Source organism: Anas acuta, chromosome 3 (assembly GCF_963932015.1).
Source record: "Anas acuta chromosome 3, bAnaAcu1.1, whole genome shotgun sequence".
NCBI lineage: Eukaryota > Metazoa > Chordata > Aves > Anseriformes > Anatidae > Anas > Anas acuta.
Genome location: NC_088981.1, coordinates 101,346,182 through 101,367,786, shown reverse-complemented (window position 1 = coordinate 101,367,786; position 21,605 = coordinate 101,346,182). Strand labels below are relative to the sequence as shown.

Genomic DNA, 21,605 nt, shown 5'->3' with positions numbered 1-21,605 from the left:
CACCAGGGTACAGCAGGCTCTCCTGGCTGCCACGGCACACTGTTGACTCATGTTCAACTTGCTGTCAAACAAAACCCCCAAATCCCTTTCTGTGGGGGGTGATCTCCAGCCTCTCATCCCCCATTCTGTACTTACAGCCAGGGTTACCCCTTCCCAGGTGCAGAATCCAGCACTTGCTCCCGTTATACTTCAAATTGTTGCTGATTGCCCAGCTCCCTAATTTGTCTTGATCTCTCTGCAAGGCCTCTCCATCCTTGATGGAGTCAACAGCTCCTCTCAATTTAGTATCATCTGCAAACTTACTCAAAACACCTTCTAGTCCTACACTCAAGTCATTTATGGAAACACTGAGGATGTTTTCTCACTCTAGAATTACTTTAAAGGAGGTTGTAGCAAGGTGGGGATGAGTCTCTTCTCCCAAGCCTCAAGTGCTTGGGAGACAACACAAGAGGAAATAGCCTTAAATTGCACCAGGGGACGTTTAGGAAAAAAATTATTCACTGAAAGGGGTTGTCAAGTACTGCAACAGGCTGCCCAGGGAAGTAGTTGAGTCTACCTATCTTTTGAGGTCTTCAAAAATGTGTAGATGTAGTGCTTAGGTTTAATGGTGCAACTTTGTGTGGCAGTGCTAGGTTAAAAGGCTGGACCAAATGATCTTAGAGCTCTTTTCCAACCTAAATGATTCTATGGTTCTAAGAGAATTTGCCCTAAAATGGAGCCCTGGGAAACCGTGCTATAATACAGTAATAAACTATCATGAAAATATTACCATTACATTACCATATAATTTTTGCAACATTCCTCAGGCAAAAGAAAGCAAGCCATTGCACGACATATTGCACATCAAGACCTGTCTCATGCCCCAGTTGCTGCCAAACAGTTCAAGATCAGTCAAGAGCAGCCTGGTTAGCTCCCCTCAGCATTACACCTGTATTTTTCGCTATGCCTGCACACTCCTTTTGTGTTCCTTATTTTTATTTGCCTCAGCAATAAATGGTTAATTGAACAACTTCCCTTCTAAAGTTGTCAATATAGCCTGATATTTAAAGCTGTGCACAATGAATTGTCCTTACAACCGTTGTACATCAAGGACTGCACCGCTCAGAAAGAAACAATCATAATTGATGTGCTGTTGCTTTAGAGCTGAACGTCTTTTTGTCTAATGCTAGAAAGATCAAAGCACCCTACAAGAATCAAAACCATTACTTTTTGCCTAACTTCCAAACCTCAACAAATGATCTTACTCTGCTGTATTTAACTCTAACAAACCTGTGCAGAAGATAACAAAATCTCAATGTAAAGAATTAAAATGTCTTGACTTTCTTTTAGAAGAATTGCTAAACAGTTGTGTCTATTTCTGATGAAGATGCTTTAACTTACTTTTTTTTTGACACCTGAAAAACCAAACTCAAGACACCATAATTCATTATAAGGAATCTTACTTCCATTTTTTTCCACATGGGGCACCATTTGTGCACCATCTACTTTGGCAGAAAAAACACGTTCACTGAGAAGGCCTTGGTTTGCAATACAGAATGCATGAAATCAGAAAGAATTGAAGATATTTTTGGTGAACAATTTCATTTTTTTGAAATAGAAGAGTATATTTTTTTTTGGATAAGTTGTAACAAGTTTGCTGTCAAGAACATGTTATTGCTAATATCGTAGGAAACAAAAAATGTCTTTTCGAGATGTCATTTTTTATTTGAGAGTTAGGCAGGCAAAAAGATTATCCTGTATTATTTTCTTAACAGCTGCTAGGTGGATTTTCTCAAAATGCATATTTCTGACTACGCTAATGCTGCAGATGCAAGTGCCAAATCATATGGGAAATTTTATAAATAAGTCAATGGATTTGGAAAGGCCAAAAAGCATGACAGGACTGCAGAGCCAAATATATTATCACCATATCATTTGATTTATTTCTTAAAGCTTTAAATGTATTTTAGTGCTGGCACTAAGACAGCCCATCCCAAAATGAAACATGCACTTCACAAAAAATGCTGTATGCTGATATTGGTAACACATTTAAAAGAAACAAAAACAACAACAACAACAAAAATCAAGATCTACTGATAAAATTGAAGGGAAATAAAAATAAAATAAAATAATAAAATAAAATAAAAGGAAAGAAACCTAGTGTACACTATGTCCTTAAAAAAATCTTGCAAAACACTTGGTAAAAGTTTAATATTAAAGTTGGATAAAAGCACTTACTATTTTTCACAGATATTAGCCAGGAAAATAATCCTTCATCTTGGGCTGACAATCACTAGTTTTGCAATCCCACTTCAGAGACACAAGTAAGGGCTGACATGCTTTCTCTAACACTGGAGGTTACTATTTTTTAAAGCAGAAATTCTGATTCTAAGATTAGTTGTCCTAAATTTCAATGCAAGTACGGGAAATGGAAAATAATACGGGGAAGAAAGTTTATTCTGAATAAGAAAATGTTTCCAAGTAAGATGATTATTAACATGTAGAGTTAGTAATTACTAAAATTACTAAGAGTTCAGCAAATTGTTTATCACCTCTAAAACAGGATTAGATGAACTTCTCTAAATATATGTACATATATGCACACATATTTATATATTTATGTAAACTTGCATTCAACCACAGGAAGAGACAGGAAACGCTGGCTGGTATTTTATGGTTTACATTACAAATGACATCAGGCTAGATGAATGTGATCATTCCTTTTTGTCTAACATTCTAGGAAAGAAGGAAACGTGAAAGAATACTGAGTGAAAAGCCCTGTTTTGTAGCTACAAATGTTTTTGTGCTCAAAATCTACTAAACCAAAATTAAAAATCCACATGATGAACGTATAACGATGCATAAGAAATGTGAGAAAATACACTGCAACAACTACTTTTGTAAGTATTTAAAAATGTTATGTTCTGCATTCCAGGATTTCTTCTTTACGTTGATCATAAATGAATACAGAGAAGGCTGTCTCTTTTCTTGTTGGAAGACAGCACAATACCAAGGTTATTTCACTGCTCTGTGCTAATTCCACTAAGCTAATTCCGCAGTCTGTCTGGTGAACAGGTATTTATACTGGCAGACACAGAGCAAGTCTTCAGGGGTAATGTGATGCAATACTAGTTTTTAGCTTTGGACTAAACTAGTAAATAGAGATGCAATGTGCAAATAACCTCTACTGGGGACAGGAAGGGGTAGCATGCATATGAGTGAATGAGTATCTCTTGCTACAAAAAAAAAAAAAAAAAAAAAAAGAAATCAAGAAGAATTTGGGTATCTATATCTCAGATGGCAGCCAATACCCTTAGAGTATCAGTACCATTCCCTTTATCTCAACAGCAAGTGCACTCTGGACAGGAGAGCTTTACCCCAAAGAAAACTGTCTAAGTGGAAAGTCTTTCTAGAAAGCAAAGCTGAACGGTTTCAAGAAGAAAAAGTCCTCTAAAATAAACAGCCTACAGCTGGGTAGTCTCTGGAGAGGAAGAAAGGATGATAGCTTAGGGTTTTTGAGCCTGAGGCTTTCATATTCCTGAAGAGTAGGAATTCCTGTAGCCATCTATTACTGCTACATGCTACTTTCCTTAGTATTTGTATACATCCTTCTAAAAGGAACAGGAATGGTTATCTGGTGCTTTCAATCAGTGTTTTATGGAAAGAGAAAAACACTTCACCAAATTTCAGTAGTATACTTAGAAAAGAAAACATGTGAGGGAAGAAAAAGTGGTAGGTTTCTTGGAGAGCTTTTAAGCTTCTTCCCAACCTACTATGAAGTCTTTTTTTTTTTTTTTTCCTCCTGTAAAGCAGTAGTTATAATCCTGCTCAGCTCTATTCCTATTTAATCACAGGCTCAGCTTCAAAATACTCTTGCACTGTTGTTCCCCTGTGCACAATTCTCCACTGCAAATCTACAATCTGGCTTTTTAGTACCACCTTAATCCCATTTGGTTGATAAGTGATTTACTGAAAGACATCTACGCACACTAAATCACAAAGATCTGAGGCATACACTCAATGGTTGGAGTCTTTTTTTTTCCTATTTATTAGATATACTGTCAGCTATTACTGACCAAATCCAAGAACACAATCTATACACAACCTCACAAACCATCTAGATCTGAGACAGATGTACACTAGACAGATGTCTAATGTTTGAGATTCTACTTTGAACTTCAGTAGATCATTACCACTTCCCTAGACATTTTCTAAGAGCCAAGAATTTACTTTCAAAGAAATCCTGACTATCAAAACACAATTTTTTATTAATCCTGGAGTTGACTCATCATCCTTAATAAATCAGATGAGAAAACAGTCACTTATCTTGATATATAGTACTTCAAATCTACTATCTGAAAGCAATAACAGTATTCTTACACGGGGCTATTCTTTATATCCTTTGTTTTTCTTCTGCGGCAAAAATCACACTACACAGGCACACAAAAATTCACTCAGGAGACTACAAGGCCCTCCAGAGCTCTGCAACAGGGAAATACCTAGTGCCCAACCTTGTCCTGCTATGCAGCAAGGAAGAAAACATGCACTGAGAAAAGGACTTTGGCCAGGGCCAGAGGTGGGTAACATCACAGGCACCAAATGTTTATCTCCAAAGTAAAAAGTAATTTGAAAAAACTGTTTAGGATAGGGTTCCTGCCTCTACTTGCTGCACATTTGGCCTCTTTTTAAACACATTTTTTTGTTTAGATTGCAAAAGGTACACACCTGTTCCTCCCTCAGCATTCTCAGCTTTCAAAGACTACCCCAGCTGCTCTGCAGCCCTGCTACAGCCTATATTCTCAGCGTAAATCCAGTCACATCTTCTTGCCCATGGATGATGGCCAAGCAGCACTTAGCTGTAGAAGATGCATACAACCTGGATGCTTCCACATCTCTGGACAAACCATCTGAGCATCCTTCCCTCAGCTATAAAAGTCTTTGTGCTCCCATCAGCTGGCAGAATCTCAGGCTGTGAAACAGCCAGCCCAGAGCAGAGACTCCCTTGGTACAGATGTCACAGTGGTTAGTGCTGCTGATTTTTCCTGTGGACAGCAGGGCAGACTTTGCTGCTTTGGCTCTGCCTCTATCCAAGTACATTGACAGTTCACTCTAATATCACAGCAGTCACTGAACACCCTTCTCAACTGATGCAAGCAACTATAACGGGTGCACCACCCCTCTGCATCAGCATACAATTGTGCCAGTCTGAGTACAGGAATGTGCCACCATATCACCATCAGTCAACAGATGAAGGGGAGGCAAGAAAAAAAAATATATATGTATGCATCATTAAGATATAGGTATTTCCAGTGAGAAATATCCATTAAAGAGAAGCCCTACTGACTTCTTCAGCACAAGAAATGTTAGAATAAGGCTAATATTATCTGAGGCATAGAAATTGAGGCCTGAAATTCATAGAAATAGCAGGACCAAGCAGCAGTAACAAAATAAACCAAAAATACAAGCGTGTGTTTCCAGTTGAATTTCTTAATTGAGAATGGGAATGAAATGAAGACTTACAGCTGGTCTATGTTTTGAACTGCTTTTTTGAATGTGCTTACTTACATAGACACACATATAACATATAAACACAACAAAAAAGTCTTCCCCTATATAGTTGTATGAGGAAAGCTGTGGTTTTGTTTGTTATTTTTTAATTTAAGAACAGAATGGATATCTTTGAGTGGGAGCACAAAGAACCTTTGACTTTCACATGCAAAACATTAACCAAACAATAAAGAAATAATTCTCACATCTCAATGAAGACAACTAACGCTTCTCTCATTTAGTAACAACACATGAGAGAGTGGAGAACTAAAGGCTCTGGATGAAGCCCAGCTTTCACTCAGGGTTCTTCAGTTCCCAACTGTATGTTAATTACTCTGCAAATGGGCCAGTTTCTTACTGAAGCAGGAAGTTTTGACACTATAACACCTGTGAGTCAGAACCTGGACTGCCATGTGAATCACTATGCAAAGACCAGTGACCTCTGACCACGAGGCCTCTGACACCTCATGCCCAGACTGGTGGCAGTTCTCTGCTAAGGTCTGGGGGAAGTGAGAACAAGCAGCAAGCTTTAAGCTTTGCCAAAAGCTGCTGGGAAACAGGAAAACATTACAGCTGCTAGAAAACTACTCGGATTTCTACAGAAAACTCACAAGCCATTTGTTTTTCCCCTCCCTCCTGTATCAAAGTGAGTTGTGCAGCTCTTGGTGGCTGGAAAGGGAAGGCAGCCAAGCTCCCATCCACTCTGCTCCTGGTCTGTCTTGCCCTGGGGAAAGCAGAAGCTGCTTCGTTTGGAGTGAGGGAAAGCATTAAGTAAACCTTACTTTTTATTATCTTTCTAGCAAAGCTCTATATACTTCCAGTCAATTGCAGCAAGAAAAAAAAAAAAAGACTACTACCAGTTACAGACAGGTTAATAACATTTGCCTTGTTGATTGTACAATCTTCCCTTCCATTCAGGTCTTCATCCTACGTGGAAGCTTAGTTTGAGAAATGACTAGAATTAAGCAGATGTGTAGAGTCAAGATTAGGCAGACACAGTAATCCTGGTTAAAGGGGACCAGTGACAACAGGACAGTCTGTCACTATCCCACTGACACACTCCTTGATATAGAATACACTTAGAAAAGACTCAAATCAGTTAAACCAAATGACAGGAGTCACCTAAAGTATGAGGGAAGATGAGCCAGCTGCCTCAATGGCTTCAGGCAGAGCCTGTGGATAAGAATCAGAGTATCTACTAACAGATAAAATTGGCATAGCAGTGCTAACTCCTAATACAGCAAAGCTAATACACCTATCTACAGCTGGCCAAAAAGAAGTAATTAACAGGCAGCAGAAGGTAGGTCTTAATATAAGACTTGCTGGTTTATTTTCTAATTGTAGGACTTTATCTCACATCTGAATAACACTCCTTTCTATTGGTAGCAAGGTGAATTGCATGAGTGACCAAAATAGATTTTTCTATCAACAAAGGTACGTTCTCTCAAAGACTTCATATTTATTTTAGCTCGTTGTTTCCCTGGACTGTCTACTTGACTGATTTTTATTTATTTATTAATGTAAGAAAGGAAAACAATGAAACCATTGGTACTGGAATGATCAGCGCAGTATAAAGTCTCGAGTGAATCTGAACAGTCTGACATCAAGTCAAGAAGCGCTTAGCCAGGCTTGAGAAAGTAGTAGCATCACTGTACTTGCAACACATTTAGCATTATCTGTATGCTTTATTTTTAAATTGTATACAATATATGCACACACACACAATCTGGAAACTGAACAGATCTCAAGTAGCTAATTGATTAAATGGAACAAAAACCTGTTGTAACATTAGCACATATACAATCTGTAACACACCAAGGGAACATCCTGTCCTTTAGGACATGAGAACGTCATCAGATTATAAAATGGTCACAACCTCAGGCAGTAAATGAACTAAACTTGTCTTCTTGCTTCCCCCGAGAAAGCAGGCAAAGGGCTAATAACTCAAGGATTTTGATGCAGGAACTAATACAAGTCTAACAAAAAGAAAGAAGTGATTCTGTTAGCTTTACTCTCCATTTCCTTACATAAAGAGATGAGTGTCATTATAAAAGCTTTCTGAGCAAAACTTGCAACAATCTATTACTTCTCCTGGGGCAAGCAACTACCAAGACACACACTGTATTGAAATTTAAGGCTACCTAATGTGTGCTAACTCTTAGTAAGAAAAAGTGACTTAATAGAAAGCAAGACACCGAAGCATTTTGGACCAAAATTTTAAAAGCATGCTTAAGATTCCCCTTTTTGTTGACGTAAATCCAAGAGGACAGAGATATTAGTTTGTCCCTTGATAATACTCAAAAAACATTCAAACAAAAGCCAACTGCATATAGCTTGTTTTGCTTTCTGTTCTCTAGACTTTTGTTCTTTTGGTACACTGAGCAGTCCAACAAGAGGTATATTTCTAATGGATGAGATGGACAAAACCTGAGAGAGCTCACAGCATTGTGTATGCATTAACAATCATAACAATAAAAACCATAATGGAGTATTGTACTAATAGCCACAACTGGCAAAATAATACGATGGGAAATTGTAGCTTCTATGCCTTATCAGCAGAGGAGTGGCAGTCAGCTCTATTCAATCCATGCACAGCTCCGCCAGGCAGCAGAACGAAACAGTGCCCCCATTCTATCTTTCTGAATAGCAATTTTGTGTTATTGTATAAATGTTGGGAAGAGACAATCCTTCATGAGATCTTTACCACAGTACTTCTATGGTTATAAAGGAGCAAAGGATTGCAGACAGAAATATTATAGGATTGAGAAATCTGCAAGGTGATCTAAATTCTGTCTGCATACCAGTAGCATTGCACTTGAAAGATCTCTTTGTAATACATACTAACACTGTCTCAGCTTGCTGAGATTTAGACTGAAGGGCTACAGCCAGGAGCAAGAGCTGTAGCAAAAATAGTTTTCATACTTTTAACTGACATCCATTTTTCTTTTTTCCTTCTCTCATATCATTGCAGAGGTCACCATTTATCTCCAATCTTTTACAGAAAAGCAATAAGTTAAAATAAAATTTTATATATTTACATAAAATAAGTTGATCCATCAAAATCGAAACCCTGCAGGTCAAATCTCTCTCTAAGTGTATTTCCACTTGAATTAGTATAGTATTGAATCCACTGTATGTAGATTCCATCCAAAGTCTCAAGTCAAAAGGATTTTTTTCACGTTTGGTAACTGATTTGGCTGTTTACAAAACAGCAATTCATACTGAAGACTGCAATGATGACCTCCAGAAACATCAAGTTTCCAAAAACATGGAATATCACCACTGGAGGAATCCATGCACAGCCAGCAAACTCATCCTTCACCATGGGTTAAACAATCTTTAGCCTCACTCGTTTCGGAAGTATTTCCTTAGGCAATTTATTAACCTGTCCACAAGGTAGAGATTGAGGAGTTAAGGTTCAGTCATGCTGAATTCCTGGGCTACCACAGATTTATAGTCCACCCCTTCAAATGATTAAGATAGATTCTCATTTCCTTCCCTACCTCCAGTCAGTGAAAGCAAAGGCAATTTTACTTTCACGTTACTTCACGAGAAAATTTCAGGGCAAGTAAGCTTTTGAGGGCACTCTTAACATAGATGTCATACAAATCCTGAGACAAGAGAGATGTGTTGGTTCTCTTAAGGAGGTCAAAGCTAAATGAATTATTCAATACAATCAAATATGGGTGTTAAAAAATGGACTTATGATGCCAGCTGAACAGAAGATGGAGACAAGAAACTACTGTCACCATGATAAGCTTACTTATAACAGGTTATCAGTGAAGGCTACAACATCATTTTTAGTATCTGTAACAGGTTACTCTTACTGTCATTTTGAAAGACGTAAGCATGGTTCCACCAAGAAGAAATGGAAGGTAAGGGATGGCAGGGAGCATTAGAAGGAACAAAGTGGGGAGGAAGAGGCATCTGGTAATGCAGTCTTGCTGCTATTGCTTAAGGGTTATTGCTGCTATCGCTTAAGGGTTACTAAAAGAGTGAAATTAAGATATTGTCTAGATCCAGGTAACATGAAGAGATGCAGAAAACACAGCTGTAAGTATGAGAACTTACATTGTGCAGTAAAGAGGATGAAGCCTGCTATTCTGTTTTTTTTTTCGTGAAGCCTATTATTTTATATGCTTTTGCATGCTTGAGTAAACACTCCTTTCAAAGTGCATAATGAAGCAATGTTTACTATTTAATTGGACAGACAGCATTTGCAACAAGACTATCTGTTTACCTGCCTGTGTATTCACTGTATCTTTTCCCATGGAACATTAAAGTTGTTTGTGACAAGTTGAACTTCTTGGAATATTGCATGTATAAGAAACTAAGCTGTTTGAGTTGTATCTTTTTTGTTATTTTCACACAGCAACAAAAAGGAGCTCTCCATTTAGTTGGTAATCCCCTATACCTTCCTTCTCAATAACCATCAGAAATAAATGCATTTTAAAAAAAGGTAATATTTCTAGAAGAAAAAAAGAAAAAAGAGATTACTTAGAAATCCTTACATCAACATTAGAAAAAAGTTGTTAGAAGTTACTTTCCACTGCTGAATCGTTACGAGGTTTTTGGTGTACTCGTAGCCATTGCAAAATTAAAGGATCTACCATTTTCATTTCAAACAAGTGGAAATAAAACTACTTATTACTTTTGTTTCTCTGTCCATTAACTAGCAATACCAATTTACCATAAGGATGACCCTTACTGTACACTACACTCGTGTTCATATTTGTTTTCTACTCAAAAGCCAAGGTTCGTGCTATTCCAGGCATGTACTTGTGCAACATAGTAGTAAAAAATAATGTTATGAAATTAAAACATTATGCAATAAATTTAAAATCATTAATATATTATTTTTCTAGTAACAAGCAAGTTCATGGCTTGAAAAAATCCAAGTTGCAGACAGATAAACAGGCAAAGGAAATGTGAGTAACACATAAGCACATAGCTGTAAACAGTGGTATACTAAATCGCTGAGTCTTTTTTTTTTTGTTTTAAACAAAAGCAAAAAAACAGGAAAACAGAAAAGTCGATTCGCTGGTATTTATGTCAAGCACGTAGCAACAGTATTCATGCCCAGTGCAGCATCAACACTTTGGGTGAAACCGACTCAGCAGAAACACATATAATTTCTGCAGTTAAGAATTGTGCATTGTTTGCTATGCCTAATAAATAAATAAATAAAATTAGCAAACTCACCAGGGTACAGAAGATGCATTGGCATTGTGCTATTGTTGTCATCTGCTCCACGGGATATTCACCAAGGCAGAGCTTGCAGGACACTAGTGGGTCAAGTACCAAGTCCCAGGTAGGCCTATATCTTGCTGTAGTCATTGCAGAGCAGTCTGAAAAACAGAGCAAAAGTCAAGATACTTCATCAGTTCCTTATGTTGATACTTTGCACTTTTCTGCCACTGCAAACCCCATCATCAGTTGCTGCCTGCAAGCTATTTGGTAAAAATAAAAAAAATATAGAGTAGTGATGGTTAATTGGGCAGTGTTGGCACTTAAAATAGGCTATACATCTCCTGCCTAACAGAGCACACATGCAGCAAGCAGAAGGAAAAAGCCGTGCTATGCACTGACAAAATATTGGGAGACATCAGGACACATCCTTAGGTCACAGACTTGTCTCTGACATTACGTACATAAAATTTCATACCCAATTCTTGTTATTTTCAGCTCTAGCTTGCTTTCACTGACATTGATTACCCATTGCTTAAAATACATTCCTTAATCTCCCCCCTTCTAGCTACCCAGGCAAGAATTGTTAGGTGTCTTCCATAAGCCAAGCATCCATTATGACCCTTTTCCAGTCTGATGGTATTGCAGCTCACAGAGCCAGATATTTTTGCTCCTAAGAGCATGACAGATTGATCAGTTTGCTAAGTTAATTTTAGAAAGAACGATGGATATTCTGAGCATCCTCAGCATTTCTTTGCCTGCTTTCCTCTCTCAATGCTTGCTCTATGCCGAATGCACAGCTTTGTTGCAGCAACAAACAACTGGGACAAATAACACAAAAATGTGCTATAAAAAAAGGCTATAATACTTTTATATCACCCTCAAGACAGCAATAGGATAGGACTAAGCAGAGCATCTTTATCCTAGGCTTCAGGGTCCAGATGGAGAGTTGTCAAATGACTAAGGAGAAGGAAAATAACCTCACACATACCAAATGTATTATCACAAAGAAGAAAGCTAATTTATAAGTTACACATATGGGGGAGAAAAAGCAAAACAAAAAACACTCCCACAAACAACTAGGGTAACTTATGTAGCATATCCAATCTTAATGTGATATTTACTAGTATTGTAACTGTCACAGTGACATTGACCTTCCAGAAGTGGGAAATTCACATCCAAAGACTGCTAGGAGGTCCACATTACGTCACCACCTCCTTTCCCCAAATTGGCTGTTTTCTTACCTTTCCCCACATAGGAGGTTACAGCAGCCCAACTATGATCACACCTTTGCTCCTTCCCCCACCTTTGCTTTCCCTTCCCCCACCACAGCTCCCACCCCCATCTTTGGCACTGACATGAGCTGCAATATCTAAGCCTTATTATCTGTGAACTTCCTAAGTCTTCCAGAATTGCAGAAAATATGACTTGTCTTGTAGATGAGGTTTAGGTAGATATTCAGGAGAAGATGGCTGCTTGTCCCCAAACAAATCACATGGAGAGTTCAAAGAAGCGTTGTGAAGTCTGAGTCTTTGCTATTTAATTCATTGTGGACATGACTCCACCAAGATCTCTAAATTCTCTGAAACAAAGGGGAGATTTTACAATAGCCCTCCATTCAGTCTAACCCACTGGAAGATGCCCCTTAAAAAGTACATCAAGGACACCAGAAAATCAGAGCCTAACTGCATTTCTTTCTAGCACAGCCATCGGGGGAGAAAGGGAAATAGATGAAAAATTAAACAACTCTATATCCAGGGATGCTCTGGATCCCTTTCTCTGAAAACACCCGTAAAACCCCCAGTTTTGAAGGAAACAGATCAAATAGTCCTGCAGAACAGCACACGAATAATGGCTCCAGGTCACAAAATAAGAATAGCGCTGTGCAGTCTTTTCTGAGACTTTAACATGAAAGTCCAACATGATACAAATTAAAGCCTAAGCTTTTGGAGGCTATTAGACTGCTGCTTTATTGTCAATTCCCACTACTTTTTAATTTAACACAAAATACCAGCTAATTTTTTTATTCTTCCCAGCTCTGGTATATCTGACATTTACAGAAAGACTTATGAAGTATTTGAGAAGCAATGATCAAACACACCCAACCCGACTGTTTTCTATTAGCTCGAGTGTCCTTTGCTCATCCTGCCCAGTTTATTGCACATCTGTTGCTTATTGCAGCAAGCAGATGAAACCAGCAGATGAACAATGAAGAGAGATAAATGTAAGTTACAGGTGCACTTAGAAGTGTCAGGCAGACCAAACTACTAGCAAGCATTATGGCAAAGATGTAAAATCTAACACAATTCAGACTAAACGCTTGCCAAATATACAATGAAATCCATCCAAAAGAAGCTTTATGCTTATTTAATATCTGTAATTAAGTGATGATATAGGGGAAAGCATTAACCTTTTGGTTCCAAGTCTTACACTTGTTCCCTGTTCCCTAGGACTTTTGACAGAAGCTTACTGGTATCACTGTGGTAATTCATTTTTTTGCAGCACATCTACAGTGCAATTACATCCCAATGGGAAACATTTATTTTTTTGTCTTCCCTGGCAAGGCAAGAATGAAGCAAAGTGCAACTTCTTTCAAGGTGGCATCCTGTGGGCCAGCAGAAATTGGCTACCCGATAGAGTTGGCATGTAATCCATGACTTCAACTCAGCCATGGTGATAAAGCAAAACATGACCACAGCATCAAATGGAAGCACAGCACAGGGTTTTAGATCTGCTAAATCTACATTAAAAATAGTCTTTGCTTTTAATAATGAAATCTTACATTCATTTGCAAGGCTGGGGGGGAGAGGGAAGTTACTGTCACTGGTAACATTAGAGTGAGGGTCAAGAGATCTGCCACTTAGCATTGGAAAAGACATGCAAAGCTATCATGTTCCAGCAGAGCATCTTTGTTGGACATCCCTGTAAAGGAACACTAAGACTTTCCAAACACTAAGTTTTCCAAAGCAAGAGATTTTATCTTGCTTCATGATCATCTAGCTTACTGTCATAACTCAGTAACAAGCTTCTGTGTTTACATCATGATGACTAATATAGATGTGTCTATATTAGGGATAATTCATATATTTTAGGTTAAAAAAAAATCACAGAAAAGAAATTATCTTCAGTCAAAATAGATGATTTTGATAAAAGATAAAGACTCCTAATGTTCCATAGCCATGTTTTTTATAGCTTTAGATTGTATTCTCATACTTTCTAGTGATGTGCAGTGTTTCAGGGAGAATGATGTAAAGTAACAGCAAGGAGAAAGAGAGAGCAACTGAAAGGAGCTATAGAGGAACAAGACGTTGAAAAATATACACTGGAGTGCCTTCATGCTTAAGAACACCAGTTCCCCAGCACCAACCATTAGAAAGTTTTGAGCATCTGCTAGTAGGCCCTTGAAAATATAGCTAATAAAGGTATAGCTACAGTCCAATTCCACTCCTGAATGAGTGGGATTTTCTATAACAGCATCCCAAAAAGCAGGGAACAGTAGTCACAGGAAACAGCTGATGTAATCTTTTGTTCAGAGCTTTCTTTTCATAAATAGACAGCAACCTGAATAATGACAATTTTATTCTGCAGCCATGCGTTATGTCCACAGGAAAGGGGAATCATTGCATAAAAATATAGAAACAACTTAAATCTTGTTGCTGTAACACATTAGCTTATTTGAAGTGTGTCTGTTGTTCCATCTGGAAGATGTTTATAGAAGGGAAACAATTGTTTAATTATTGTGCAGAAAAATAATGAATGACTTAAGTGAAGATAAACTGGATTCCTGACCTGTAATTCCCTAGGTTTTGGCCACCTACAGACTACACTGTTAACTGAGAACAAATGAAAGATTTGATCTTTGATAAGCCAAGAGCAGAACAATTTATTCTTTCCAAGAGTAAAAAAAAAAAAAAATTAATGAACACTGTGAAACAGAAAAAATGTATAAATTTCTGTGAAAAATTTTGTGAAAGCAAAGACAATGCAACATTTTCTTCCGTGCAAGTCATTTGACAAGTTATAAAACCATATGGATTTTTATTGCACTGTTGAGTCAAATATTTCATGGCACTGTAGAGTTAAGTTGCAATTGCATCAAGTTAACACTTCACAGATACATGACCGGCTAGGTGAGAAAAAAAATGACTAGAGAATACAGATGAATAAAATAGTCATCCACTGTGTGCTTCAGTTGGTGGGTCTTTTTCACCTAGCAAGACTCAAAATAGAGCTTTCAACAGAATTTAAGTTTAAGCTTTAGATCAGGGATGGGTTTAATTTCTAAATTAAGACAGTTAGTCATGTACACTTAAAGTCACCTGCTTTTAGGTTTTTTCTTAATCTTAACTGAATTTACTGGCAGCATGATGAAAAACAGCTCTTTCAGAAGTCAAAGGAAAGGATTTAAATAGGATTTAAAAAAATGGATCTCATTCCTATTGCCCTTCTTTGTCAAAATAACTCCAGTTAACATAATCCAGGCTATACTTCTTGCTAGGAAGAATCAAACATCTGCTATAGTACAGTTTCTCTGAATATTTTACTTCGGTGGAAAAAAAACACTCATTTCTGATGTGAAATCATCTGTAGCAAGGCAGTCTGGAACCAGCACTGAAGCCACATCTGTTAAGTGAATATTTTGACTCTGGGACCTAAATAATTCTGAGCCTCCCTAGGTAGCCACAACTATACCTCACTGCCCATGAATGCCTACAAGGGAGCAGAAACTAGTTGACATGAGAGACGTTGGTGGCTGAGGGTGTTGACAAAGGGTCCTGCAAGTTGGAGTTGTTTCTTCCTCACAGGGTTTGAGCTTGTTATTTTCTGTTCCTTTGCTTTTCCAAGGATACTCAGTAGGATTATATAACTAGGAAAATATGGAGGAAACCCTCATGACAGAATCAACTAATTACTAAATATTTTTTGTTAATGTCGACAGTTGTTAATGTTGACATAAAGAAACTGAATAATGGCTTTCTGATAAGGACAAATTCACCCACTATGATTTTATGATAATAAAAGTAAACAGGACGAATTAGTGGCCCTCTTATCAATTCCAGTTACTTACTGGTGTCTACCACTGCATTAACTGTCTGCATCTAAATCTTAATCCTAATAAAGAGCACAGGAGGTAGAGAATAATTCTCTCCACATGATGCCAGGCAAACCAACACACAGAAGACTTGCACAGATGTTTAGAGGTGACCAGCTTCCAGAGGTTTGTTGCCTACATTCCTTGAACTCTTAGGTCCTGCCAAATGCCTTCTTAACTCATAAGGTTCACTCTTAAATCTGATCCACAATTTACTGGGCACATCCCATGGATATTGTTTGTCCTTTTACTGATGCACTATGACATAACTTTTCAACACATAAGAAGCCCCAGCTTGTACAGAACATCTTGTCAATGCATAGTGTATTGTGAAATCCTCAAACCTGACCTTTGGACACTCTTAACAGTTTTATCTCAATATAAGAAAGAAAACTATTAGAGTGTTCAAAGAAGAGCTACAAAGACGATGAAGGGTCCAGAGGGCAAGACACATGAGGGGCAGCTGAAATCACTTGGTTTGCTCAGCCCAGAGCAGAGCAGGCCAAGGGGAGGCCTCATGGCGGCCTGCAGCTCCCTCACAAGGGGAGTGGAGGGGCAGGCGCTGAGCTCTGCCCTCTGGGGACAGCGACAGGACCCAGGGAAATGGCATAGAGCTGTGATGGAAGGTTCAAGTTGGATGTTAGGAAAGGTTTCTTCACTGAGAGTGGTCATGCACTGCAACATGCTCCCCAGAGCAGTGGTCACAGCAGCAAGCCTGCTGGAGTTCAAGAAGTATTTGCACAAAGTCTAATTTTGGGGTGGTCCTCTGTGTAGTCAGGAATTGGACTCGATGATCCTTGTAGGTCCCTTCCAATTCAGGATATTCTATGATTTTATGGCCTCTATTCCTTACACTGGCTACCTATCAACTTTAAGCTTACCATCTCTATTCTTATCTTCAAGCTACACTATGGCCTGAGCCCAGAAAAAACAGACTATGTAAAAACTTAGAGCACTGTAGGCAATTTAAGTTTCCCAGCCAACAGAGCATGTGGGAAACCTTTTGGGTCAAGTTGTAACTGAAGTGATCTTTTCTAGGGACTGAGGTCCACCGCACAAATAGCAACTGAGTGTGTTTGTTTTACCTTTCTGATAAACATAAAACATATTTTACATACTTATGTATATGCATACTACAGTATATATATAAAATATAAAAATAAATATTCCAGACACGCCAATGTCCAAGAAAAATGACAAAGACCAGGATCACTAGTGAAAAATACTATTGAACAATAGCACCAAGAATGCAAAAATATACTGAACTACTCCTGGAAAATGTCACTGAGTTAGCGGGCAATTCAAAAAAAACATAATCTTTGCTAAACCAGCTGACTGACTTGTTTTGTTTTTTTTTCCCCCCTGCTTTTACTGACTAATTAGATATCATATTGTAAGGCATAAAACAATGAAAAATTTAACAACCGGGTTTGATTATGCCACAGACCGTAAAAAGTTTTAAGTATTATAAAGGTATCAGACAACTTGTAGATCTACGGATGTATATCAAGTGTTGCCTATCAAATGCATGTGTGGGTGTAGAGAAATAGACATTATAAAGACAAACACAGAAAACAAATTTTCATAAGCTTTGACTTCTAAAGAATACTACAAATAGACATCCCAGAAATTCATCTTCTGTCTAAAAGATAGTCACATGCAAGCTGAGACAGAAGTGCCTCAGAGTGCAAGAGCTTAACATCTATTTTGAAAAATACAGCTACTACATGTGATAGAGGCAAAGAATTTTCTGACCTTGCATCTTCCTCTGTTTGTCACCAGCTCTGGTGTTGCTGTGGCTTCTCAAAGCACTGCCAAGCAGCAACAACCTGAAATAAACTGGGTGTGTCTGTTATTCAGACCCCATACACAGTGGTGAAAATTTTTCAAAGGAAAAAAAAATCACTGGATTCCATCTGAAAGAAATTGTGGTCAGGGAAAAGAAGGGGATGAGCTGGAAAATTCAAAGGTGTGGGGAAAAAAAAAAGTATTTTATGAAAAGAAAAAAGGGGTGAGAAGAAAGACAGCAGAAACAGAGATAAAAGGATTTTTTCCCTCCCTGTTCCCAGAAGTGTACTTTGTCATACAGAGTACAATAACAACTGAAGTGTAATATGTCCCCAACACTGAATATCCCAAATGTCTTTTATAAAAAGATGACATAAACAAAAGGACAGAGAGGTCATAATATTAAGGAACATTGCTCAGAATTCATTTATCTTGTTGATGTTTGCTATCCAAAAGCTTATAGTAGTCCTGGGGCAGTAGAGCACCTCAGGACAGAGCTTGGATGTCCTTGCACCATCTCATCTCCCAGGAGGGAAGTCACAGACCCTCTGCTCTGGGCACTATCTCAGCAGAGACAATGCCTCAAGACCATTTGAAACAGCTAAGAAAAGACAATGTGTATTTTAAGTGTCTTCCTCCACCATGAGGAGGAAAATCTCCCCCTAATAGTAAGGGAAAGCCTTGACACAGTAGCATAGGTACATCACCTGGATCTGAAACTGGCAACAAACATTCTGCTCTGGAGAAAATGAGCCTGGCCATCTGATTTGTTTGCTTTAAGTCACGGACCCATTAGGCCCTCATTAAGAACTCCCATCTGTTTTCTAATACCACTTTAATGCCATGAGCCACTGCCTTTGAATACTACAGCCAAGATCAAGTTACAACCTATAAATTGTTGTGGCAACAACCAAGTCTTATGTCAAAGGCATGGAAGACCAGTCATTAAATCATTAACAGTTGAAGTGCTTAAATTCTTTGAGTATTTACCTAAATTTAGTATTTGGTATTTAAATTGGCAATTAGGAGAAACTTCTCAGAAAGCATAGTTAGGCACTAGAAGGTGTTGCCCAGGGATGTTGTGGAGTCATTGTGCCTGGGGCTGTTTAAGGAAAGGTTGGACGTGGTGCTTAGGGACATGGTTTAGTAAGTGACATTGGTGGTAGGGGGATGGTTGGACCAGATGTTCTTGGAGGTCTTTTCCAACCTTAATGATTCTAGGGTTAGAAAAATCACTGCACAGGGAATCTATGAAATAAGAAAGATTTTCTCCATATTAATAGTCATGCCATACACACTGTTGTTCACCTTCTCCCCAGGTTTCAACAAACCTGAACAAAGGCTACATGATTGAGATAGTCTGACTGAGATCAAACAGATTGGAACAATTTATAAGCATCGTGACCAGAGAAAGATGGGAATTCAGAATAAAAACTCCCTCCCCACTGACAGTTGACAAGAACTAAAGCGGTATCATTGTTTAAAGGAATTGCGATATATATAATCATTTCAACAGATGCTGGCAACAACCAGGAGACATTCAGAGTGTAAGACCAACATCCTGTTGACTTTTTTGCTTATCAGAAGACAAAATCAGAAACAGTTCAACTCATTTTCCTGACTGAATACTTACAGATCTTGCTTATACTGAAAGAAAGCAGATGGTTACTAAGTTTAGATTTACAGAGTATTCTGCATCTTGTAGCCTCCACCTTTGTTAACATAATTCACGCATGGGTACATGGAGGTATACGAAGTTAGCACTCAGCCACAAAAGGCAGCTCTGCATGCAGTTAAGACCTGTTCCATATTAACATAGTGAAGTGAAAATATCAGTATGTTTTCCAGCTATCTAAGCTCCCATTATAGGCACGGGCTGTGGGTGCCTACTTCTGTCTGTGCTGACTTATGTTAGCAGTGCTGCTGGCTGTACTGGCTACAACTATACTACTAGCTGAAGGCAACCTAGTAGACACCTGCATTTAAAATACTTCAAATCTTAGGACAATTCTCACCCACAGGCTGAAATCACCCTGTTGCTGGGTTGAAATCACCCAAAATGAAAGGAGTCTAGGGCAAACCAATGAGACTTCACCTCCAAGAGGTCTAGAAGTGAGGTAAGATGAAAAAAAGACTAGTTCTAACCAAAAGCAATTGCAACCTAGGCATGCAACTCACAATTGCAAAATCCTTAGGACACTAACTGGCAGTGAGAAATCTGAATTATTTTATAGCTTGTGAAGGCAACAGTAATAACAAGAGTACAGACTATTCTACTGCTTTCTAGGGTTACATCTCATTTTATTATTTTCCAGAAACTCATAAACCACCCAGTCAAAGCCAACCACTTCTCTTTGCCTTCCCTCCCACCCCTAGCATTTTCCCATGTTTTCATTTTTCTGTTCCCCCCAACTCTTTCCCCCTCCACCCCTTTTCTCACTTCCTCCTATTCTTTCCCTCCTCTGCTTACAAGGAACTGATGAATTAGTGCTTTCTTTGAGCTGTCTCCACAATAACAATAAATCAGCAAGAAGCAGTTTGAAACTTTAACATACCACAAGGATTTTCTTCTCCACAGTTGACTCCCCTAGAAAAGTAACAGCTATGTTTACACAAAGCCCGAATCAAACCAAGCTTGAGCTCTGTGGGTTTTTTCCTCAGTTGGCGGGGGATGGAAGGGAAGGGAAGAGAAAAGCCTTGGAAACTTCAAGCTAGAAACCACATTTAAAGATGTGTGAAATTACTGGGAAAATGCAAATATGAGCAAGGGGAGTGGAGCCCTAGTTGAGACACTCAGTGAGACTGGCTGAGCAATTCTCTTGTCTCCACCAAAAACAGAAAATCAGAATTGTCTTCTTTCTTGTAACTATGACAAAATGCATGCTTGGTGCACTGCCCAGTGCTGCACAAGTCTCAGATGAAGAAACAAATTACTTGGGAATGAAAAAAAGAACACTGAAAACACTCTTATTGTCTGTCACTTGTATATTAACAGTGGAACTTGGGTTTTAACAACCGCTCACATCCTCGCTGTAAGATAACACATACAAAGTACCATCCCCACATACGCTACAATTGTGCTTTAAAGCAGATAAGCCTGTAGCTGAAAACCGCATTCAGAGTGGAACGGAGTCTGGTTAACTTACCTACAGCTATCTTTTTTTTTTCCCCCGACTGAATAATAACCAAGTTCCAGTTAGATATTTATAAGATACAGCATTTCCAGAGCTCCCAGTGCTGACAGCAAGTTCCCAGACTCATGACTCAGTTCTGCCCCTTAGAGATTAGCGGGGAGTTTTCCCATATTGTGAAGAGCTCACTTCTACTAATAGTAAGTGGCAGAAGACCCAACAGAGCACGTACGGTCAATGGGGCTAATATGAAAACATGGCTGAAATACAAGAAAAGAGAATGATTCTTTATAGAAAGAGGAAATCTTCGTGGAAACATTCCATGCAATAATTACTTAATGCTATCTGGAAAATTACTTTTTTCAAAACCACATCTAAAAGCACCAACCATAGCTAGAAGTTGGACAGCTTCTTTGTAGATCTAACAGCTTCCACTGTACCATATCATATTGTCCCAGAACTGTACTTTCAGTCATCAGATAATACAGAATGCAGTGGATTTGAACTGGATGTTATGGCATACGTGACTTTTATCGTGTCAGTGTAACACACCAGGCTTAAGTGTGAGGAGGATGAGACTCAGTCTAAGACAGTCACTTCATTGTTGGCACCTGAGGAAGGAGGTTTTCAAAAATAATTGCCTACACAGCTTGCCTTTCATTGTTTAAGTAGGCAATTTTGAAGGCCTTCAGAGAGAGATTGTGTCCACTTAATATCGCATTTGCACATTACAGAACTGCATCTTCAACTCATTTCTCCTAATCACGTCCCGACGTAACACTCAGCCTGCACACGGGTAGACACAGACCTGTCACTCACATTGCCCCTGACAGCACAGCTGTAGAACCTATAGATAGATCCTTATTATGCAATAACACTGA

At 38.5% G+C, this 21,605-nt stretch overlaps 1 protein-coding gene across 5 annotated transcripts in view; it reads right to left on the bottom strand.

Moving 5' to 3' along the window:
* RNF144A (ring finger protein 144A) overlaps positions 1-21,605 on the bottom strand; it is a 61,707-nt gene that overhangs the window by 14,917 nt on the left and 25,185 nt on the right. For all 5 annotated transcript variants that reach the window (XM_068678534.1, XM_068678536.1, XM_068678535.1 and 2 more), the window contains one exon: positions 10,729-10,874. In XM_068678534.1, coding sequence (XP_068534635.1) covers positions 10,729-10,863 — 135 coding nt within the window. In that variant the 5' untranslated portion in view covers positions 10,864-10,874. The remainder of the gene's footprint in view (positions 1-10,728; positions 10,875-21,605) is intronic.